The following is a 25496-nucleotide window of genomic DNA, read 5'->3' as shown; positions in this document are numbered from 1 at the left end:
GGCTTTGAAATCGCTTCTCTTAACCAAATATTTTCCATATGGTCTGCTTAATGAAGCTGGGTCTATTCATTATTTTCCTTAGAGTTTTATTTTGTGTGTCTTTGACTCTTTAATGTTGCGATTATAAATGTGTTTAATTTTCTATCTCTATTTTTTCCTTTATATTTTTCATCTGTATAACATGTTAAGGTTTTATTTGTAAAGGGTACATATATTCTACCATGATGTAATTTTTATCTTTTGAATATATACTTATTCCTGGAGAATGCCATTTTTTAAGCCCCTTGAGGGTTTTTCGGCTTCTCCGTCACATTTCCTTGAACTGTTGTAACCAATTTTAAAATGTTTTTGTAAGTGAAAATAAACAAACAAACAAACAAACTAATTTTGATATGGGGGTCCGTGGCCAAATACATGTAATTTTGGGGGTCCTTGACATGAAAAGGTTTGAGAACCACTGATTTAGAAGAAGGATTTAGAAGCCATTTATAGAATCGGGGTCAAAAATATTGAAAGACTTGCACAGATGTTCACGATTTTTCAAAAATAGCAGATCTACATGCTCGCAGCTGGGAGCTTGTATGTCTGCTATTTTGTAATAGTTAAAGCATTAAATAATGGCTAAAGTAAATGTGACACACATTTGCACTCAGGCCTATTTAAACATTCCCTCTCTCCGTGTTGCAGACATGTACTTCCTGTCGGAGGGCCCAGAGTCCTACCACTACCTGAGCCAGTCAGGCTGTGTGAAGGACAGCAGCCTGGACGACAAACAGCTGTTCGACAGCGTCATGGTAAACCAAGGAACAATGTTGATTGTTTATGTGTGGTAATGCTGTTCCTGTTAAGGGCTTTGCACACAGGCCCGTTGCGTTTTTTCCGTTTGCTGCATGATTAAAACGCATTGGATTTGGTGTGCAATGCTGTGCGTAAAGGAGTCATAAAAGGAGTAAATTAGTTTTTACCGCATGCAAAAAGACGCACGAAGCGAAATGAGTTCGATTGGGGGAAAACGCTCTGCCGCAGCCACTTGTCGCACAGTAAATTCGGAGCAGGTGTGCATGAGGTCATAGAAAATCATTGGTTCCTTTAAAAAAAGATTAATCCACCGTTTTTTTTTCAGTGCAAAAAATCGCGCTTGTCTGCAAAGCCCTTTACATGATGCTCTAATCCAGGGGTTTTCAAAGTGGGTGACGGGTGCCGCGACAGCAGTCCAGGGGTGCCGCGAGATAATTCGATAATGGTTGGAATTTATTTGGACACTTAAAAATATATATTTAGTATCATTTTAAACTTGAAATACAATGTTATTTTCAGTCAGTTCTAACCAAAATGTCTATTATCTCAACGTTTTCCTTGCAACATAATCGCTAAAATATGCTATAAATATAAGGTGCTGGGAGTGAAGATTATGAATATAATGTAGGGGTGCCTCGGATGAAAGATACATTTCTAGGGGTGCCTTGAGCCCCAAAAGTTTGGAAACCCCTGCTCTAATCCACTGGTTCCCAAACACTGGGTCGGGACCCATTTGTGGGTCGCAGACTGATTTTTACGGGACCCTTTTTTTTTCTTTTTTCCTACATTTAGTTTTTTTAAATTATTATTCAAAATATTTTTTGGGGAAAAAAACAACATTCCCAAAAAAGCAATTTTTCATGAATTAATAACAAATTATAATATTTTTTTCCCCACAGTATTTTCATGAAGAAATCAAAGAAAAATCTAAGAAATTCCATACATTTGAAAACAAAAGTAGTGAAAATAGATGACCTACAAGCTCACAACAACGCAACACGTTTTGAGCTTGTAGATCTGCTATTTTCACTAGTTTGGGTCACAGGTTAAAGGTTTCGGAACCACTGCTTAAAATTACCACCAGAGGGGGTTATAAGCCCATACAAGATCATCCCATCAGATAGAATTGACTCAAACCTTTTTCTTTTTCTTCTTTTTATTGTGTGGCTGTTTTGTGGTTTGTGAAGCATATTTTTGAATGTTATTGTCTCCACCAGCCGAAGGCTGAGGGAGAGTATGTTTTCCCCTCCGTCCGTGTGTCCGTCCGTCCGTCCGTCCGTCCGTGCGTGCGTCCGTCCGTCCGTCCGTCCGTGCGTGCGTGCGTGCGTCCGTGCGTCCTCGCAGTTTGTGAGCGCCAAATCTCAGTCGCCGTTGGCCTGGTCGCTGCCAAAGTGAGCACACACATTCCCTGGATGCCAACCTAGAACCTCTGCCCTAAATTTTTCAAATGGGCCTTTTCTAGCGCCAACTAGTGGCCGATGTTTGCTAAACACATTTCTGTGCACTACTCTTACAGATTTTGTCCAAAAATCCTACAAATCGGTAGGCAATATCTCGACAGTCATGTGATCGACACGGATCTGTCCGATTTTGCATATTCCATCCTGATTGGCTAAGATTGGCTTCCAAAGTTTGTGGGATTGAGCCGTTTTGAACAAAATGCCTCAAATCACAAACGCAAAGTGCAATTATCATGAAATCGCGCACACACGTTCCCACTAGGCCGAGGAAGAAATGCCACTTAATTTTTTTTTAATCAGCCTCATGGTGGCGCTATAACAGCCCGATTTGTGGTTTTACCTCTAACTCCACCGATCAGTTTCAAACTTTGTAAGCGCACTCCCTAGAGGCTAAGGATAAACCTTTGCCCTGCATTTTTCACATCAGCCTTTTATAGCGCCACCTTTGGGCCGACTTATGTAAAACACATTTTTGGATATTACTCCTTGAGATTTTATCCGAAAATCATGCAAATCGGTACACAGTATCTCTATAGTCATGTGATCAAGTCCGATCCGTCTGATATTTCACATTCCATCCTGATTGGCTAATATTAGCTTCCAAAGTTTGCAGGATTGCTCCGTTTTTGAACAAAATGCCTCAAATCATCAACGCAGCTTGCGATTACCGTGACATTTGCCACACATATTCCCACTAGGTCAAGGAACAAATGCTACCTTTTTAACATTGTCCTGTTATAGCGCCACCAGCAGGTAGACTTTAGCAAAACACATTTTTGGAACACAATGCTTGAAATCATGCATGCAGCGTCCGATTGCCATGAAAGATCTAAGGTGAAGAACATATGCCACCCTTTTTACATTGGCCTATTATACAGTAGCACCACCAGGACGCACGGCCTGGTGGAGACCTGTGCTCGGAAGAGCACTGCTTCTAGTTCTATAATGAGGTTGCGTTACAGTAAACACCAAGGAAGTTCGTTCAGTGTCATGTTCTGAGCAGACCTACATAATTGTGGGCTCGCCTGGAAGGCGAGCACACGTATGTTATCTTCATTATTTATCTATCAGTCAGTCAGTCAGTATCCTCAAAACTTTGGCGCGATTCATCTCTTAAACGCTTACACCTTTCAACACCATTCAAATTTTTATGTGTTCAGCTTACTGAGGACACGTGTGCTTGTACTTTTGGTTTTGAAATGTTTTGTAGATTAATTATAAAAAAATAAAAATGTTTAACTTTAAGCACCCAATGCATTTCCAATGGGTTTAGTGAGTGGGGAGAGAGTGAGACAGAGGAAAGGGACCCATGTTTATATTAAGTCGCTGTGGCTGCAATATTCACACTTCAGATATGCTATTTATATCAATGCGTTCACACAGGTCTGCTGTCTGATTTGATCCAAATGTCTAAGCTGTGTGATGTATAAAACTATAGTTATAGTTAAAACTATAAATAAATGTCCCTCTCCACTCTACTGATTGACACAGCTGTGATTAAAGGCTTGGCTGTCATTGGCTGTTCTGTGGTGATGTAGCCTTACATAAGTTGGCCCTGCAGTGACAATGCGAAAGTCTCGGCAGAGACGTCTTAATGTAAGGCTAGTGGTGCTGCAAAGTAACCAAGTACATTTACTCAAGTATATACAAACAAGTACTTGTACCTACAGTACAATTTTTAGGTACTTTTACTCTAATTTCCATTTTTGTTACTTATACTCTACTATAAATACAGCATTTGACAGCTTCAGTTACTTTTTATTTAGCAGATTTTATTATTAATAATAATAATAATTATTAACACGCACGCACGCACACACGCACACACACACGCATACACACACACTGACACACAAACAACTGTTACTGTGTTACTGTGGAGACGTTTGCTTGTATTTGTCTTTGACACATGTTTTGTAGTGTTTTAGAAATTTAACTTAAAAAGAATAAGGTTCCCGGGCGATGGGCTTTACAGTATATATCCTAGAACCCGCAGGGGCACTCTGTGTGGTTGTTGTTGGTTGTCAGGGAGATATCACAACCAATGCATTTCCAAATCAGACGATCAACCGAAGTGGACCCACCTGGCAAAACCACACCCCAAACACTTTAAAAGCCATGAATTTCAGCCTGTCTGCATTTGAATCCTAGTATATCCCATATGCATTTGGATCAGCATGTCCCGTACTGTATACCAACTTTTACTTTACACTTTTGTTACTTATACTCCACTGCAATTGCATTTGGCAGCTTTAGTTACTTGTTACTTTGCAGATTTTATTATTAATACAAAACATACGGTAGATGAATCACGTAGAAGCTGATCTACAATGTGACATTGCGACATGTTGTGATCTTGTAGATCTGTTGTTTTTAAAAAGCTTGTCAATATTAGGACCATCTGCGTACTATTACTTTGATGTGGTTTGCTGGTTTGCAAAGTGTAGTTCAGGGACCCCTAGGACAGACACACACACACACACACACACACACACACACACACACACACACACACACACACACACACACACACACACACACACACACACACACACACACACACACACACACACACACACACACACACACACACACACACACACACACACACACACACACACACACACACACACAGGTTCCCCATCTTTCTTCCCAGGCTTTAAACAGCCATAACTTCAGTTCCCAACATGCTACTGGTCTCGAACTTTTGTTGTTGGTTACCCGTCCACATTATATTTTAATTTTATTTTGATTTAATTGTCCATACCTTTAAAGGACCAGGTCACCTCTGGGACAACCAGATCTTATTTTATTGTTGTGTGGGACACGATCAACACAATCCTGTAATTTCTTGTGTTCAATCTGTGTTTTTAGATATTTTATTATTTCAGCATGCTACAACTGGTCATATGATGCTTTGTAGCATGATATTGCATCATCTCATGCATCATATGATGCAAAATGCATCATATGACCAGTTGTAGCATACTGAAATACTAAAATATCTAAAAACACAGATTGAACACAAAAAATAACTCAACATTGTGTTGATCGTGTCCCCACACAACAATAAAATAAGATCTGGTTGTCCCAAAGGTGACCTGGTCCTTTAAGTTCATGTAATAACACTGCTTGTCTACATTGTATTTGCATTACCATTTTACGTCAGTAAAATGAAAGAGAGCATTGCCTGGGAACTTGACACTTTTACTATTATTGTTTTGGGTTGGAATCGAGCCCACACTGTTTCGAAGGAACAGTATTTCTAGTGTAATTTACACGTTGTCAATGATCCGAAGGCTGAGGGAGAGTATGTTTTCCCCTCCGTCCGTCCGTCCGTCCGTCCGTCCGTCCGTCCGTCCGTACGTCCTCGCAGTTTGTGAGCGCCAGATCTCAGTCGCCGTTGGCCCGGACGCTGCCAAAGTGAGCACACACATTCCCTGGATGCCAATCTAGAACCTCTGCCCTAATTTTTTCAAATGGGCCTTTTCTAGCGCCAACTAGTGGCCGATGTTTGCTAAACACATTTCTGTGCACTACTCTTACAGATTTTGTCCAAAAATCCTACAAATCGGTAGGCAATATCTCGACAGTCATGTGATCAACACGGATCTGTCCGATTTTGCATATTCCATCCTGATTGGCTAAGACTGGCTTCCAAAGTTTGTGGGATTGAGCCGTTTTGAACAAAATGCCTCAAATCACAAACGCAAAGTGCAATTATCATGAAATCGCGCACACACGTTCCCACTAGGCCGAGGAAGAAATGCCACTTATTTTTTTTTTTATCAGCCTCATGGTGGCGCTATAACAACCCGATTTGTGGTTTTACCTATAACTCCACCGATCAGTTTCAAACTTTGTAAGCGCACTCCCTAGAGGCTAAGGATAAACCTTTGCCCTGCATTTTTCACATCAGCCTTTTATAGCGCCACCTTTGGGCCGACTTATGTAAAACACATTTTTGGATATTACTCCTTGAGATTTTATCCAAAAATCATGCAAATCGGTACACAGTATCTCTATAGTCATGTGATCAAGTCCGATCCGTCTGATATTTCATATTCCATCCTGATTGGCTAATATTAGCTTCCAAAGTTTGCAGGATTGCTCCGTTTTTGAACAAAATGCCTCAAATCATCAACGCAGCTTGCGATTACCGTGACATTTGCCACACATATTCCCACTAGGTCAAGGAACAAATGCTACCTTTTTAACATTGTCCTGTTATAGCGCCACCAGCAGGTAGACTTTAGCAAAACACATTTTTGGAACACAATGCTTGAAATCATGCATGCAGCGTCCGATTGCCATGAAAGATCTAAGGTGAAGAACATATGCCACCCTTTTTACATTGGCCTATTATACAGTATACCACCAGGACGCACGGCCTGGTGGAGACCTGTGCTCGGAAGAGCACTGCTTCTAGTTTTGAATGTTATTCTATAATGAGGTGGCGTTACAGTAAACACCAAGGAAGTTTGTTCAGTGTCATGTTCTGAGCAGACCTACATAATGTATTTTACACGTTGTCAATGATAACAGTCCATGTATGAAATCTATATGAATACATTCAATTATCTTGTCCTTGTTGTTGCAGGAAGCCCTCAAAGTGATGGAGTTCTCTGAGGAGGAGATCAGAGATGTGTTCAAGCTGCTGTCTGCTGTCCTCCAGATGGGGGACATTGAATTCATGACCGCAGGAGGAGCGCAGATCACTTCCAAAGGAGGTAGTAGAGACAAGCCAACGAATGTAATAACGCCCAGCAGATTTATTAGAAATGAAATGAAATACTATGCATCAGACTGAACATGCCAGAGAGTCCCAATGATGTACCCATTCCCATCACTGGATGGTTTACAACAAACTTGAATGAGCAAAAAAAATGGCCTGTTCCGATAACTACTTGATGATTATACATATAGAAACCCAGACCTTTCTCCAACTCTAGAGCCCTAAGAAAGATCAAGAAGAGATGGCATTGCCTGTCAATATTAAATCTATGTCTTTTGAAGTAAAAAAATAAAATACAGATTCTGTACACAACATCCCAAGTGCTTCTAGCACCAAGTTTTAGAAATGCTGTGCTAGCAGACAGTAAGAGAGCACTAAACAGGCTGTAACATGAGCTCGAGGCTCCTTTGTTAGCTTAGTCTGACCTCTTTTCCAAGGAATCTGTGTACTACAGTAACTACAGTACATTACAGAACAGCCACCAGACTTGGGTTTCCTCTACTCTGGGGCTGCACAGGATATGTGCACAGTACAATCCCTAGTGTTACTTTAACTGTAGAAATGATGGAGTCCGTTTTTACACCCTCAGAGTTAAAATAACAGTCAGGATTTTCAACCGAGTAGAGAGCAGATTGACCAGCAAAGCTTGTGTTCTGCTCACAAATTTCTTTTTTTGTGGGTGTTTTGTATTTGCGCATGTGCACATGCATGTATGTATGTGTGTATGTGTGTGTGCGTTGCATGCTGGTATTTTCAGTGGTGTAAAGTAACTAAGTACATTTTCTTAAGTAATGTACTTGTGTGTGTGTGTGTGTGTGTGTGTGTGTGTGTGTGCGTGCGCGTGCGTGTGTGTGTGTTTCAGTGGTCAGTAACGTCAGTGAGTTACTGGGCCTGGACTCCTTCCAGCTGTCGGAGGTGTTGACGCAGCGCTCCATGATCCTCAGAGGAGAGGAGATCTGCTCACCGCTCACTGTGGAGCAGGTAACCATACGTCCATTACATACTGTTCTCACTGTGGAGCAGGTAACCATACGTCCATTTCATACTGTTCTCACTGTGGAGCAGGTAACCATACGTCCATTACATACTGTTCTTACTGTGGAGCAGGTAACCATACGTCCATTACATACTGTTCTCACTGTGGAGCAGGTAACCATACGTCCATTACATACTGTTCTCACTGTGGAGCAGGTAACCATACGTCCATTTCATACTGTTCTCACTGTGGAGCAGGTAACCATACGTCCATTACATACTGTTCTCCTGGCCTTCCATTTCTATTCTGTCAATGACACAATTTATAATCAATCACATCACATTTAGAAATATAATTTCATTTTGGGTATGATGATTAGTCGGGCAGAGCCGACCTTTGAACTCCCGTTGAAATCTCGTGTCTCGCGCTACTTCCGTTGCATTGTAAGTGAACGGGCTACCGAACAGGCTTTACGACAATAACGGGGAAGGTGGTTGGAAATAAACAATGCATACTGACTCAAGGCATTATATGCCGCAGTCATGTAGCGAAAAAATACACAGATTAACAATTTATCCGATCGCTCCTGTCTGAAGCCCTGGTCGGGTAGGACAGATGGATGCAAACTGGAATATATTGTATCTTTTGAAAAAAGAACACCTGGATCATCTTCTGGGGGACCAAATAAGCATTTTTAGAAGTAAGATTTCCTGCTGGGCCGAAATTGGCCTTTAATTTTTTGTCTCTTATATTTTGTTTTTAATTGCGACCCTAGGTCTCTAATTTCTCTTTAGGGTCACACCGTCACAGGCTAAAAAGTTTGGAAACCACTGCTCTAGGGCTCTGTTTCCAAAACACTGGGTCGGGGACCCATTTATTTGTGTAGTGAAAATAGGCGATCTGCAACTCGAAGCCACGAAGCGACCGTTGCGAGCTTGTAGATGATCTGCTATTTTCACTAGTTTGGGTCCCGGGGAGACATTACATTTCTCTTTTGGGTCTTGAGCTAAGACGTTTGGGAACCCCTGCTTTATGGGAATGGACACTTCTATGCTTTTACCTCACTTTTAGGCAAAACGGTTCTGATGGGTTCCGCCACAAACCATCAGCAGTTGCAAACATGCGTATTGTTGACAACAGGTCAGTAGAAAATCAGTCCAAACAAATTAAAAATGTGGGCCAATTATGGTCCAGTTTGGCCACCTCAGCTGGATTTTTAGATGTAACAACTCAGCAAACTGGGGGGTAGCTGAGACTGATAAGCGGCAGAGATTTGTCTCTTGTGTGTGAAATGGATTTCAGATGGCATAATCAAATCTGCTGATGGAAGCATTGTCCCTCCAGTGTTCTCTGATTTCAGAGTGGTGTCTTCATGTTATGAAGTCTGAAGCACTGGGGATGCTTTGGAATGTTGCACTGTCTTCCCAGTCCATGGTTCAAAGACACAAATGTGTGTTCGCCCCCCTCCCTCCTTACCACTCCTCCCGCTGTCCTGGTGACACACACAGCCTCTCTGCAGCGCTCTCCCCCACATGTCTCTCCAGATCCCTTGCGTGACTCCCAGTCATTTCCTGCTTTTTGTCTGCCAGATTCCTGGCACAACAAAGCTATGGCGATAATGATCGCAGTCAAAAGCACAATAGAGGCAAAGACTGGGGTGAAGTGACAGTGCTCTCCTCTGGGGGCAGTGTATCCAACGATCAAGAACCACACTTGAGACGTTTTGTGTTTGTGGAGCTTCAAATGCCAGTACTAGGTGTCAGGTGTTTAATTTTGAATTAATATGTGAGAGGAAAGTAATGCATTTAGTTAAAATTTGCCCCACATACCAAAAGAACAACTTGACACATGGCACAATCCCGCTTTGCATGAGCGCAAGCCCCCCCCAGCCCACTCAGCCTCATAAATCTCAGTGAATATGCAGAATGGACCTTCATCATTGTGTAAGAGGCACAAGAGTCACAAGAAAGCTTTTCTTCATTAAGACAAAGACTGACTTGGGTTGTACAGCCAGCTTGACTATCTGCCCTTTGAAGCTGGCCCTCTCCCTTAATAGAATGTATTATTTCTGTCCTGGAGTCGGTCAGAATGGCTTCTTCTCACAGTGGCCAGTGGTCACCCGCCCCAGGACGCTGCCCGCTATAGTGCCCCCACACCCCCAACCCCCCCTCCAAATCAGGACAAACAGCCTTTCTTCTGCCCCTTGTGCCGGAGATCCTGAAGCTGCTAGCGCTACGTATGTTCACACTCAGCAGCAGCAGAAATGACTCTGCGTGATGGATTACCATATAACTCAAGAGCATTGTTGCCCCGCATACATACCGCCACGCTGTGTTATTTTCAGTCCAAACACAATGCCTGTAGAGCCATTGTTTAGCTGCCGAGTTCAAGCTTTTCAGATACATACTGCACTGTACGGATGCTGTCTGGCAGAGAGGCCCATTTCAAATTGTACTCAGCTCTGGGTCACAAACAACTTCCTAGCCTTTGTTGTAACTTCATTAGAGGACCATATTGGAGGAGTTTACCACAATGGGGAAATGTAGATGAGTTGTTGGGAAACAGAGAAACACAATGAATATTGTCTCAGTTGGGCTGAAAACTTGTATCTTCACATTTCCTTTTTTGGTAAATGAATGCCCTACTTTATTGTATGACGGTGTCTTGCAAAAGCAGCAAATATTTCCAATCTACAAGTTATGTGTCACACAAATGTTTGAACATTTTGACCAATAATGACATGCTCAAAATAGGGATGCCAGATTAAAAGTGTCTGACTAAACGATCTATCCCTGTCCTACTAATAATCCATAACTACACTGGATCTAGTATGAAACGTAAACATTTTTTGGACAACCAAGATTTCCATCATACACAGATAATATAATACATTCACCTGTTTTCTGCTTTCTAGCTTTCTGGTACTAGAAATTAATAGAATTGAAATACTAGTAATATGAAATTGCCCCATGTCAAAAGACCCCTCCAATAGTAGTAAAATGTTACACATACTACCGGTATACATTTGGTTCCAAGACTCCATAACACAGTACACTCCCAACACCCAGAGTGTAAATGTAACTCGTGAACGCGTGTAGAGGCTCTCTATTCGGCTTCCACTGCTCTGTCCTTACATGGCCCTTTTGACCTCTCTGTGCGTATTCCAGAGACAGTTATTGTGCTTTTGGGCGTGTCATCCTTTTCTATTGGACATAGAAAGGAGACCCGAAATACTGTTGCCTGAGGCGACAGTCTTAACAAAGCCAGTTTACACGGCACTGTGGTGTGTATGTGTTTTTACAGAGGTTTTTGTACAAATATAGCGCACGTTGCGCAACACCTCGAAGATGCGGGCGCTGATAAACGGTAGCATCTGTTGTGAAAACAGACATTGTCCTCCACGCTGCTCTCCGTAGACACAGACAGACGGCGACAATGATAGCCCTTTGTCTGCTCCCACCCACACCGCTGCTATCACACACCTCATTACTCATTCAAACATAACACCATTTCTAACATATATACAGTACAGTACCTGTTGATGTCTGCCTGTGTTTAATGTCCACACGTGGCATATTTGTTTTTCCTCATGTCTGACCCGTGTCGTCAACAGTACAGTAACCTTGACCTCTTTTTGCGCCGTGATCCACAGGCCGTGGACTCGCGGGACTCGGTCGCCATGGCCCTCTACTCCCAGTGTTTCTCCTGGATCATCATGAGAATCAACCAGAAGATCAAGGGGAAGGACAACTTCAAGTCCATCGGCATCCTGGACATCTTTGGCTTTGAGAACTTCCAGGTGAGAGTTCCCATGGTCATTTCTCGCCCCGGTGGAGACATGTCTGTCTGAGACGTGTTTTTCCATGCTGATTTTATGGCCTTTTAATTAAACGTTGCCCCCGCCCCCCTCCCCTCTCCACTCTCCTCCAATTTCTATCTTGTAGGTGAATCGGTTTGAGCAGTTCAATATAAACTACGCCAATGAGAAACTACAGGAGTATTTCAACAAGCACATCTTCTCCCTGGAACAGCTGGAGTACAACAGGTACTGTAGAGTGAGCCAAGACATCTCCATCTCTGGAGGCTCACTCTAAGCTCACAGTTATTTCAATAACAAGAGAGATACTTTCAAAAGAGTTTCATTTTCCCACCAGATATAGCCACTACTGTATTACTTTTTTTTCTTCTTTAAATTAAAATCTCTTTATCTCCAGAAGGCCGGGAGTTAGAGATTATGTTTTCACCCCTGACCGTGTGTGTCTGTGTGTGTCTGTGTCAATTATAATTGGCTTTCAACGTTTGAGGGAGGGGCCTATTTTATAAACAAAAAGGCCAAAAACCATGAACGTGTCATCCAATCAACCCCAAATTCATCATGCATTTCACTTGTGTAGGTGCTTCAAATGTTACTGTTTGTTGCAGAAACATGAGTTTTTCATCAAATTGTCCTGTGACAATGAGCATGAAACAGGCTTTTGATATACTGTTGCACTTAAAATGATAATTATATGTCATAAATGCAACAGAATCAACCCAAATTGTCTCCTCTATAAAGTGCACCCCAAAAAGCGCTTTCACTTATGCCTACAGGGAATATGCGAAAAGTTGTCGTCCCCCTCAGGTTCTGACTGCTGCAAACCATGACTTACACAGCACTGGCTACACAACCCATCTTGGCGGAGCGATGCAAGTGTCCCCTTCTAGTTATGGAATAACTTTCAAAACGTATTGGCACTGACATTTGACAAGCATTTGACAGACAAAGAAAAAAGGAAAAAATCAAGGGTGGAACCATTTAACCCCTTATTTATATACACATTTACTTTCATGGCATGTGTAATGGTAGGAACACTGTTCCAAAGCATTAGACATGGTGGCAGTGGTCCGCACACAATGGTCCAGATCGAGACAGTGAGTGAGATAGGAGATGAAGTTGGGGCTGGGGGTGGGGCCTCCTCTTGGCAGAGCTCTGGAATGGGCTCGGTTTTCCCCCCAGACAGTTGTCTTCTTGTATAATGGACCAGCAGCTTGGACATGGCTCATTTCATCACATGAACCGCTGGACAATGCAACCATTGTATTGTCCTCACTGTTTATATTTATATATGTATGTATTGTGTACTTAGCCACATGCTGGTGTCGCGCAACCGAAAATTGGTGATCTACAACAGTGGTTCTCAACCTTTTCAGGCCGCAATTCCCAAAATAATCATATTTTAACTTTGGACCCTCCCACCCTGACGAGCACTAAGAGTTGAGGCATTACATTTTGTATAACACGGTTCTATTGTGAAAATAGCCGATCTACATGCTCACAACGCCTCTGCTTCTAATATTTGACAATTTGGCCAATGTTTCATTTGTAATTTTAGAGGTGTTAAAAAGTCCTTAAATTGTCACTTTAGAAATGTGCATAAACCCTCTATACACTTAAACGTTATGTTAGTTTGTTTACTGTTGAGAGAGAAAACAATGTTTCATATTAAGTTAATCATCTGGGGACCCCCCCAAAATAATTTGGGGACCCCTGACCCACAAGTTGAGAACCACTGATCTACAAGTTTGCAACGCGTTGCAGCGTGATGGGTTGTTAGCTTGTAAATCGACTATTTCCGCTGTGCGACACCACATGTGCAACCAACTCAGTGCTTGTCTCCGTCAACAGGGAGGGTATCCAGTGGGAGGCCATCGACTGGATGGATAATGCCGAGTGTCTGGATCTCATTGAAAAGGTAGTCGTTGCAGACATGCATTCAAACCCCAAGCAAAGTCACAACCAGAATGTTCCGCAGACCGCCAGCCCCAACATGCTGACCTAGACGCTACACTATGTGCTTACATTGACCTCCCCAACAGAGAGCCTATCATTATATAGTCTCATTTTCCATGTTGTGTGCACGGTAACATACACTAATGTTTGGTTGCGACGGGCACAGATGAAGTGGGGCGCGGAGATAATTTGTGTACATTTTCCCTCCCCGCAGTCGTTAAAGTGAAGGGTTAAAAGCCAATGAACGAGTGAAGAGTGCTAATCCCGGATGTGTTGTTTTAATAAAGGCTACCGCGGCGTGGCCCCAGTGGGGTTCTGACTAGTTCCATCATGACTGTGATGTCTTTGAATCAGTCTGTCTGTTTGTTAGTTAGTTAGCCTGTCTCTCTGTCTGTCAGTTAGCCTGTATCTGTCTCTCTGTTAATTAGCCTGTGTCTGTCTGTCTGTCTGTTAGTAATCCCGCATCTGTGTCTGTCTGTCTGTTAGTTTTCCTGTGTGTATGAGTGTGTGTGTGTGTGTGTGTGTGTGTGTGTGTGTGTGTGTATGCGCGTGCGTGTGTGTGTGTGTGTGTGTGTGTGTGTGTGTGTGTGTGTGTGTGTGTGTGTGTGTGAGTGTGTGTGTGTGTGAGTGAGTGAGTGTGTGTGTGCGTGTGTGTATATCTGTCTGTCTGTCCGTCCGTCTGTCTGTTAGTTAGCCTGCTTCTGTGTTTGACTATCTGCCCGCTCTCTTTTTTAGAAACTGGGCATGTTGGCTCTTATCAATGAGGAGAGTCGCTTCCCCAAAGGCACTGACTACACCCTTTTGGAGAAACTGCACAGTCGACACGCAGTGAGTCCATGTCTCATACACACATGCACGCATGCACAACACACACACACACGCACGCACGCACACACGCACGCACGCACGCACGCACGCACGCACGCACACACACACGCACACGCACACACACACACACACACACAATGAGCACAGATTCATATTATGTTTCATGAACATTTATAACAAGGATGTCCAAAGTATGTCAACATCTAACTAATACATATCTTTAATGTGTTGAACCTTCGCGAAAGCACACACAAATGCGCACACACGGCACGCACGCACACCCGGCAGGCACGCACACACATGTGCACACACACAAACATACACATGCACGCACATGCACACACACAGACCTATAAACATGCACACATGTGTATACTATGCATACATATGAAAGCACTCACTTACTTACAATTACACACACACACCAAGTCCAATCCCACGAAAAGGGGGGAGTGGGCTCGACCATAACCCTAGTTAAGGAAATGCCTTTGCCACCCACTAGGTCTGACAGCCTCAAAGAGTTAACTTTGCTTCTTCTTCAAATAATGCCTTTGGTGCAGTATTGAACGTCTGTGACACTCGTTCACCCCCCACCCCCAACCCCAGCCCCAGCCCCACCCTCAGGTCCTCTCACACGCAAACGCAACAATGCTGAAATGTGAGCGGCCTTTCTCCCGTCCTGATCAGCATTGTGCGCTGGAGAAAAGAGTCTCCTCAGAAAGCCCCTGAGCGGCACTGACACAGTAAAAACCCTGAGCATTCATTTAACTCTGAACGGACCCGTACAGGTCCATTTTTTTTACAGTCTCCGTGTTAAATGAACGCTACTGGATTTTACTGCGTGGTGCTGAAGGAAATGTACACAGAGAGTTATAAGAACTGCCTGACCTTAAGGTGTCAAAGGTTTGGTCGCTGGTACAAGAGTTAATTAGGGTTTAACCATGTGAATACTAGTGTCCCAATTCTGGTTGAACATTAAAAACAGCAGATATACAAGCCCACAACATGTCGCAAAACTTGTAGATCTTCTCTTTTTGTGTAGATAGATAGAAGCAATGGGAGTAGAGATTTTGTGTCGATGGAAGCAAGGAACGGACCAAGTATAGAGACCTGTATATTGTGTTTAAATGGTTATTGAGGTTGTGGTTAAGGGGATCGAGATTGGGTCTCAAGCTCTGCTAGTACACAGTAAAATCCTCTCAGGTTAAGTTGACACAGAGGATTTTATTGTGTACTGTAGTGTAACGTTACTGCTATTGTTTTCTCCCATGCATTTTATTGTGTGTGGTATATGCTCTTGTGTTAGGATTCTTAATTTGGTGTACGGTGGGTGATTCAGTGAGTAAAAATGACCTCTTTCTTTTTCTGCCTCCACAGACCAACCAATACTATGTGAAACCCAGAGTGACTGACCACCAGTTTGGCATCAAGCACTATGCCGGAGAGGTGATTCACTTCCACAATGAACACGCGCACACGCATGCACGCATGCACACACACGCACGCACGCACGCACGCACGCACGCACGCACGCACGCACGCACACACACACACACACACACTTGATCCACCAATTACATTATTCAGCACAAGATTTGTATTACTATGATTAACCTGCTGGCCTAAACTAACTGTAACCTCAAAATCCCTAACCCTAAAACTAAGCATAACTTTAACCCTTCACGTAACCCGAAAACCTAACCCCTAAATGTCCAATCCTAACCCTAAACCCAACCTGAATGTTTTCATAATTGTCAGTCTAACTCTGGAAATAGCTTTTGACTGGCTCTATTGTCCTTATTGGCCATTGTTGGTCCCCATAATGTTAGTAATACATAAGCACATGTACTATGCACGCTGTCATCCCGTCTTCTCACGAGGGAACTGAGGAAGCTCTGCCAAGTTCTGTCAAAAACGTTTTTGACCTCCTCATCTCCCCCCCTTTACACTCCTTTACCTCTCTCCTCCTCTCCCCCACCGAATTCACCTCCTGAATTAAGGAGGTTTCAACATGACTCATGATGAAGTTAGTGAAGAAAAGTTAGACAAAGATTAAAGCACAAAATGTGCGAGACATCTATCCTGTCCATGATGCTGTTTAAAACCCCTCATTTAAATCTGAGAGAGTAAAGAAATGTAACCAATTTGATCCGCTCTTGTAGTTACAAATGGATGAACTACCACTGAGGATCTTTACTGTGTACTAGCACATGTCCAATATGCAGGGGATGTGCGTGCGTGCGTGCGTGCGTGCGTGCGTGCGTGCGTGCGTGCGTGCGTGCGTGCGTGTGTGTGTGTGTGTGTGTGTGTGTGTGTGTGTGTGTGTGTGTGTGTGTGTGTGTGTGAGAGAGAGAGGGGGGGGAGTCAAAGGTTGGCTTTGATAGAGAATGGCAGCCTCAGACAATGTCCCCTCAGTGTGAGCGATGGCAGTCCAGTCACAAGCCTGGCATGGACGCCTATGGTAATGACTTGGTCCGAGTTAGACAGGCAGGCCAGCCACTTGTTATCTCTCTCTCTCTCTCTCCCTGTGTCTCTCTCTCTCTCTCTCCCTCTCTATCTCCCCCTCTTTCTCTCCGCCCCTCCAGGGGTGTCGCACCAAATTCTGGGCCCTGGGTACAAGGATTCACTGCGGGCCCCCCATGAATGTTCTTCATAGGGGGAGGGGGTTTAACCCATTTAGACTGGGAACGCATTATTTTGTGCTTTAACTCTTGAAAAATAGCAGATATACAAGCTCACAGCGCGGCACCGAGTGCAGCGCTGCGAGCGTGTAGGTAGATCTGCTATTTTTTTAAAATCTTGAAAATGTCTTAGAATATTTCAAATCCTTCTAAGGTTTTTTGAAAAACCTATGTTTCTATGTCTGTGGTGCTCAAACCTTTTCAAGTGAAGGACCCCCAAAATGATAAGTATTTGGCCACGGACCCCCATCTCAACATATTTATTTCCAGGGACCCCCCAAAAGCAAAATTTGAGTTACAAATGTTTGCATAAAAAATACATTCAAAGATTTGCACATATTTTCACAACTTTTCAAAAATAGCAGATCTACAAAGTCGCAGTGCCGTGCTGTGAGCATGCATATATGCTATTTTTCAATAGCTAAAGTCTAACATAATTAAGGCCCCTCCACCTTGGGCCCTAGTAACTCAGTCCCACTTTCCCCCCCCTTGTGACGCCCCTGCGCCCCTCTCTCAAACTCTCTTTAACCCTCCCTCTTTCTCTTCCTCCCTTTCTCTCCATCTCTAGCCCCCCCCTCTCTCTCCTTCTCTCTCTCACTTCACTCTCCCTTTCCATAGAGTGCAGTTGCCTCTGAAAGCTCCTTCTGTTATCTGAAAGGGCGAGCTTACCTCAGCGGAGGGAAGAGTAGCATCCTTGAGCGCGTTCCTTAATAAGTGCCAGAGGGATATGGGGTCAATTACCATTTAGCCAAATATGAACTCCCACAATGATTCTGTGGTTCTGAACCTGTGGGTCGGGAACCCAGGGGGGGTCCCCAAATTATTTTGAGGGGTCCCCAGATGATTAACTTAATGTGCAACATTGTTTTCTCACTCAACAGTAAACAAACCAACATAAAGTTTTAAGTGTGACAATTTAAGGACTTTTTAATACCTCTAAAATTACAAATTAAACATTATGAAATATTAGAGGCACAAATTGTGAAAATAGACGATCTACATGCTCACAACGACTTGCGTTGCGAGGCGTTATTATTTTGAGGGTCGTGGCCTGAAAATGTTGAGAACCACTGCACTTGATCAACTGAGGGTCGTGGCCTGAAAATGTTGAGAACCACTGCACTTGATCAACTGAGGGATTCGTGCTCTGACAACAACCCCCCAACAAGCACATACATGTATCTCAGAGAGGGATGCGCAATGACACACATTATGATATACATGCACACATGTGTTTAGGAATTACCAACACTTATGGCCATTATTTACAGAACAGCTCATCAGAGGTGAAACTTTGCCCTTGTGCTCTTGTGCACTTATAAACACTTTCCAACCTGGCGTCCCAATTTAGGGCATGTCATTATAGGCGAATTCTTTCAAATATAGCAATTCAAGATCACTCCAAATGTTCCAAAAATAGCAAAACTTACAGATCTACAAGCGTGTAGCTTGTACACTAAGCTTGTATTTTCCGCTGTTCATCCTACTACAAGGTGCTGTACACGTACAGTAGGACTTAAGAGGTTAAGACCAATTTCTCTTTAGGATTATCATGTCATACGAGGCAAACTGCAGCCTAATAATGTTAGACGCGCATTTTGTATCTGTCTGTCTCAGAGTTTGAGGAATGGACTGTAATTAGTGTGTCCGTGAAATATAAATACCCATGTCATCTATGGTGGATCCCCTCTCACTGAGCCTCAGGCTCATTGGATTACACACACACACACACACACACACACACACACACACACACACACACACACACACACACACACACACACACACAAAGGCATGTGCCTACATGCACAGGCACAGACACGCATACTGTATATACATACAGTACACATGCACGCACATGTGCTTGAATTTGCACAAACACACATCGGTAGGTACCTCATTCCCATCACACGCACATTCACACGGGATGGCATTATTGTGGATCAGGGCAAAGAGAGGCGCGCTGTGTTGCTAAGAACAAGACTGAGTGCTACTCAACAGGTGACAGCATTAACATAGCCCTCGCCTGCCCTTACGGAGGCATGCCACTGGCTTTGTTCACACCAAACCTCAGACACACATTATGCATGTACCTAAAGATCACGGTATGCACACACACATGTGTGCATAGTCTGCATACATGTATCAATACTTTCATCTGCACACTTATGAACGTAGTATGTGCCTGTTTAAATACGGCTTCACCAACACCCTGTTAGGTGTGCTTCATGGCTAATAGCTCATAACATTGATTCATATGATAGTCGAAGCAGGATTTTCTATATTCACCTTCATATCCTGATCCAAGCCGAACTTGACTACGAACTATGAACTTTAGCTACTGGTAACTTCTTTAGTAAACAAAACATTTATTTACCTGTATTTATTTCACTGTCAGATTCGTCTGGTTTTCAGGCTAGAATACTTGAGAACCAAGCAGGCGCACTGGGGTTTCAAACGGTAGAATCATGCATAGTAGCGTTTAAATATGAAATTATTGCAATCCCAGATTTGACCACGAGGCAACGGCCGCTTCACTGTTCTTTATTTCTCATTCTGGAGATATTGTTTGGGCCTCGGGACTCGCTAGACCGGCCCGGACCAGCTTCACTGTTCTACCGGTTCTGGGGGCTTGCTTGCACCGCGTCTAATGTGCGGTTCTGTCCCTGTGTTAGGTGCTCTATGACGCTCGGGGGATCTTGGAGAAGAACAGAGATACCTTCAGAGATGACATCCTTTTTATTCTCAAAGACAGCAGGTGAGAATTACACTTTTCTAAGACCTTCAGGCTGATTCTACAACAATATACATTCAAAATCGTTGTTTGTTTATTTTCTTAGCTTGTTTGTTCTCCGTTTGTTCATGACTGTTGTACCTGTGCAGGCTCGATTTCATCTACGACCTCTTTGAGCGCGTGGGGAGCCGGAGCGGCGACGAGACGATGAAGATGGGCACGGCCCGACGCAAGCCCACCGTCAGCTCCCAGTTCAGGGTGAGAACCCATTTCTCAGTCAGTGTCTCGTTCCCATTTGTGGCCGCCTGTGGAATTGGGCGAATTGTCTTTTAGTGTGTCATTACATGTAACCATCACTGAACCCTCAACACTTAACGGCCGTTTAAAAATGCATGTCAGAGGAAAAGAAAAATAATTTACGAAGTCAGAGAGGGAAAGATAGAGGGGAGAGAGAATGTCGTCTCTGTATTTGATCTGGGAAGAGTGGTGGTTGATGGGATACATGAAATATGTGGTTGTAAGCATGGATGGGGGGGTTGAATGGGGGTGGGGGGGGGGGGGGCTTAGCATGTCCTAACTGTGGTGTGGTGTGGAGGGAAGGGGTAGGGGAGGAGAGGGTTTGGCAGGCTGCCCCAGCCTACAGTTCCTAAAGCCAGGGGATTAGGCTTGATGGCTGGGCAGAGAGGGGCCAACCAGGGGCCAATCACGCTCAGCTCTGCCAGGCCAGGCCTCAATGGAGACAGCCTGTCTGAGGCAAGGAGGAGAGGGAGGTTGACAGAGGCTGCCAGGTTCAAGGGTCCTTGGAGTGTGTGTGTGTGTGTGTGTGTGTGTGTGTGTGTGTGTGTGTGTGTGTGTGTGTGTGTGTGTGTGCGTGTGTGTGTGTGCGTGTGCGAGTGTGCGTGTGCGTGCACGCGTGTGCGTGCACGTAAATGTACGATACTTAAATACTTACTTTACTGTTAAGGTCTGGGATAATTATGGATCCAGTAAGGCCCTGTAAACACACGGGAACTAGAAGACAAAATGCTATGCACATAACAACTCTGACCTCTTTAGACTTTAATAGACTTACTAGACTTCTTTTAATAGACTACTTTATATTGTCTCATGACCTTTGGGTACAAATACAAGATACTTATCTCTGCAGTTAAATAAGTGTACTACTTGGAATGTTCCCTTTTGAAATAAATTCAATAACATCAATCAGTTTGAAACTGCTGACCAAATCTGATCTTTGTGCTGGTGATGTTGTTTTGTTGCAGGACTCTCTCCATTCCTTGATGGGCACGCTAAGTGCCTCCAACCCCTTCTTTGTACGCTGCATCAAACCCAATATGGACAAGGTGGGTCCTGCACATTTCATAGCACAACTAGAAGCAGTGCTCTTCCGAGCACAGGTCTCCACCAGGCCAGGCGTCCTGGTGGTGCTACTGTATAATAGGCCAATGTAAAAAGGGTGGCATATGTTCTTCACCTTAGACCTTTCATGGCAATCGGACGTTGCATTCATGATTTGAGGCATTGTGTTCCAAAAATGTGTTTTGCTAAAGTCTACCTGCTGGTGGCGCTATAACAGGCCAATGTGAAAAGGATAGCATTTGTTCCTTGACATAGTGGGAATATGTGTGGCAAATTTCACAGTAATCGCAAGCAGCGTTGATGATTTGAGGCATTTTGTTCAAAAACGGAGCAATCCTGCAAACTTTGGAAGCTAATATTAGCCAATCACACACGCACGCACGGACGGACGGACGGACGGACGGACGGACGGACGGACGGACGGACGGACGGACGAAGGGGAAAACATCCTCTCCCCCATGCCTTTTGCTGGTGGAGACAATTATGGCTAAACTCAAGGTCAACTCCACAGATGCACTACAAACCTCCTTTACAGCTAGTCACAGCTCCAGCTTCTAGCTGTTATAGATCAGTGGTTCTCAAAGTGGATTCCAGAGACTCTGTGGGTTGCTTTAGTGGGGGGGGGTCTAAAGCCCCTATCATAGTACTAGGCACCACGGTGATAAGCTATCCACCGCGGTGTAGTCTTTTTAAGTCATAAAACTACAACATTGCGTCATTACTCGCGGTGAAGAGCTATCCACCGCGAACCCCGACACATCTCTCTGTTTTTACTTTCAGACAGATCGGCCCATCACCCCGTTCACTGATTGGTCGATCTAGACCAGTCAGTCACGGTGATAGGACTTCACCGTGACTGACTATGATGGCCTCCACTTGTTTTCTCACTTTAGGTGGATAGCTTTACACCTAAAATTTGCGGTGATAGGCTCTTCGCCGCAGACTCTGATAAGGGCTTAAATTGACTCATACAAGTCTGTAACTCTGACAGTGTACAAATGGAACCAAATGAACCCGCCAGGGTTCATTTGGTTCCATTTGTACACTGCCAGAGTTAAGGTGAGACCTTAAAATGTGAAAGTTTGAGAAACACTGCTAGATGGTCTTGCTCTTTCTTATGTGTTTGTGATGAACAGCAATGCAGCATTTTATAACACAATAGTCACTTACACAAGTGCACAACACAACACACATTGCAAAAAAAACATGCACCAAACATGGTAGCTGACTCCCTCGCTCCTCATTTGATTTTGTGTGTCCGAAATGATTCATGCTAATAGGGTGACCCGGCCCTCCCCGTCCAGTGAAAAGACTCTTTATGCCCGCTGTCGTAACGAGGCGGTGTGCCAGCAGCACATTCCTGCCACTTTAGGCCATTCACCGTGGGGTCAGGGGTCAGGGCTGGCCCACTCCAGCTGCAGCAGCTTGGCTGCTGCACGGCTGACCTGGCTGCACCAGTGGAATGCCAAGATAAGACCACAGTGTCTGCAGTCTAGCCCGAGCCAGGAGAGAGGTCTACTCACAGCACGCTGCAGTTTATCTATCATGCCTCGCAAACAACCCACACTCCTCTTCACCACATTACAGCGAACCCTCCAAAACTAGCATTGTTATTCATTTTCACGACTTTCTTTTATATATAGTTTATTTTGGATATTGAACACAAGGTTGGTTAGGAACTGTTCCATTTGATGAGGAGTGAGAGAGTAAAGCCCTTTGCACACAGGCGCGTTTAACCGCACGGATAAAACGGACAATATCATTTTTTGAAAAGAAAACAATTATTCTCTATGACCTCATGCCCACCGGATCCGAATTAGCCGTGCGACGAGTGGCTGCCGCCGTGCGTTTTTTTCTCGATCGAAACCAGTTCGATTCGTGCGTCTTGTCGCATGCGGTAAAAAACTCATCACTCCTTTTATGACTCCTTTTTGGATCCGCAGCGCCGATTCCGCACAGCCTTGCACACCAAATCCAATGCGTTTTATTCATGCCGTAAACGAAAAAAACGCAACTGTCCTGTGTGCAAAGGGCTTAAGTCAGTGGACGAGGCTTCACATAACAGTAAAATCACCTGTGTGTTATGTGTAACTCTGAGACTGTCTCAGTCCCCACCCTCCCTTTAGTCTAGTTTTTATTGTTGACAAAATAGTCAATATATTTAGTCTTAGTCATCATAGCTTATTGTATTTACTTTATTTACTTTATTTGTTTATTTGGACGGGACAATGCATATTAATGGACATCATATATGAATGCAATGTAAACGGATTTAGCAAAGATGCTATAGTTTACATCTGCAGTCCCTACATAAAAAATAATAATGTTCATATCGTCCCATCCCTACTCGTGAATTCCCCCACTGGGATTAATAAGGTCTACAACACACACACGCACACACACACACACACACACACACGCACGCACGCACGCAGGCACACACACACACACACACACACACACACACACACACACACACACACACACACACACACACACACACACACAAAGATTTCACTGGTTTGTGTGTCACAGTAACAGAGTTGAAGGCTACATATAGAACAGGTCTGTGTGATACAGTAAACAGTGTGCTGATTGTCCTCTATGGCGACAGACTGCACTTGGCTCCCTGCCTGAACCCTCCCTGCCTGTCTTTCCACACCTCCCCTCTCACTCATTAGCATGGCAACTGCAGTGTCTTCCTCTTTCCCTCTGCCCTACTCATTTACTGTCCCAATCTCTCATTCAGATCCACCCCGCACGCACACGCACAACGCACGTGCACAACGCACGCGCACAACGCACACGCGCGCACACACACACACACAGTCACACACTAATCGTATTTTTATGCTGTAGAGTATTTTATCTGATTATATATTTCTTCTGTGATATTTGTAAACATATACCTTTGCTTTTTTTGTATGTTTATTATTTTCTGTGGACCCCAGGAAGAATAGCTGTTGCCAGGTGTAACAGCTAATGGGGATCCAAAATAAACTCATAAACTCATAAACACACACACACACACACACACACACACACACACACACACACACACACACACACACACACACACAGTCAAATATTGAGTGTTAATTTAACTCTGAGAGTGTACATTTTGATTACATGGATAAATGAACACTTAGGACGTTCCTGTGTACACTACACTCCCCTCACAAACCCCCACCCTCCCACGGCATCGCTATACCTCCCTTTCGCTTTTCCAGAGCACCTGGCCTCGGTAGGTCAGTCGCCATGGAACAGGGCATGCCTGCGTTAATCCCACAGAATGACAAGCGTGCACGCACAATATTTGTCTGACATGCATGTGCGGTTGTGCGCTGCAGACGCATGCGACCAAGTGCACGTGGATTCTTTGCTCCCGCTTTCCCTGGACAAAAGTTATAGCTCAGGGATGGTCGGGTATGCTTGTTTGCAGTCAAACAAGTCAACGTGCAGTTTCTCAGCTGTCTCAATACTCTGCTAAAGAGCAAAGTTGAGAGTAGGAGCAAAGGAAAAAGGACATTGTATGTGTGTGTGTGTGTGTGCGTGTGCGTGTGCGTGTGTGCGACTGCGCGTGTGTGCGACTGCGTGTGCGTGCGTGTGCGTGTGAACACAAGCTCCTTTGTGTATAAGCATGTTGTGTGTTTTGCACAGTGGCATTAGCCGACAATTAGATGGAGGCATGCTGCTGTTGCTCACCGCGGCCACACGCACTGTCCTGGTGACAATGACCCCTTCACTGCCAAAGAACATCCCCCTGCGTAACACAGTTAAAGACCCAAATGCATAGAATCAGCCTTAAGTTATTCTCCGCCGTCTGAGTTTCATGTGGTCCCTCCATTCCTGTTGAACAGCATCAGACTTAGCTTATCAGCAGAACTCAGTAAGGCTGTGAGGTGGACCGTGTTAAAGGACAACTCCGCCCTAAATCACTTCTAGGTTAATTTTCCTACTTATATTGATCCAAAAAGACTGTCCATGAGGTCTATTAGGCACAAATGCCCCTGTTGTCCAGTTTCCCCAGCAGAACCCAGCAGCTCTCATAGCATAGAGTGGAGTCTATAAGCCTATTGCTTTTACACTATTTGTTGTGGTCAAAAGTGTTTTTATTTTTCATGAATGTGTTACTAGTTGTCATTACAAACACAT

At 44.0% G+C, this 25496-nt stretch overlaps 1 protein-coding gene across 1 annotated transcript in view; it reads left to right on the top strand.

Annotated features, from left to right (window-relative positions):
- Window positions 1-25496, top strand: part of myo10l3 (myosin X, like 3) — a 99935-nt gene that overhangs the window by 49190 nt on the left and 25249 nt on the right. Inside the window, exons 9-19 of the mRNA XM_080752535.1 lie at window positions 688-794; window positions 6859-6988; window positions 7856-7974; window positions 11622-11768; window positions 11914-12014; window positions 13635-13701; window positions 14475-14567; window positions 15945-16013; window positions 19924-20006; window positions 20132-20240; window positions 21245-21325. Coding sequence (XP_080608661.1) covers window positions 688-794; window positions 6859-6988; window positions 7856-7974; window positions 11622-11768; window positions 11914-12014; window positions 13635-13701; window positions 14475-14567; window positions 15945-16013; window positions 19924-20006; window positions 20132-20240; window positions 21245-21325 — 1106 coding nt within the window. The remainder of the gene's footprint in view (window positions 1-687; window positions 795-6858; window positions 6989-7855; window positions 7975-11621; window positions 11769-11913; window positions 12015-13634; window positions 13702-14474; window positions 14568-15944; window positions 16014-19923; window positions 20007-20131; window positions 20241-21244; window positions 21326-25496) is intronic.

The sequence above is a fragment of the Nannobrachium achirus genome, assembly GCF_963921795.1.
Source record: "Nannobrachium achirus genome assembly, chromosome: 22".
Taxonomy (NCBI): Eukaryota; Metazoa; Chordata; class Actinopteri; order Myctophiformes; family Myctophidae; genus Nannobrachium; species Nannobrachium achirus.
The sequence above is the reverse complement of the archived record's forward strand: the minus strand, read 5'-3'. Positions and strand labels throughout refer to the sequence as shown.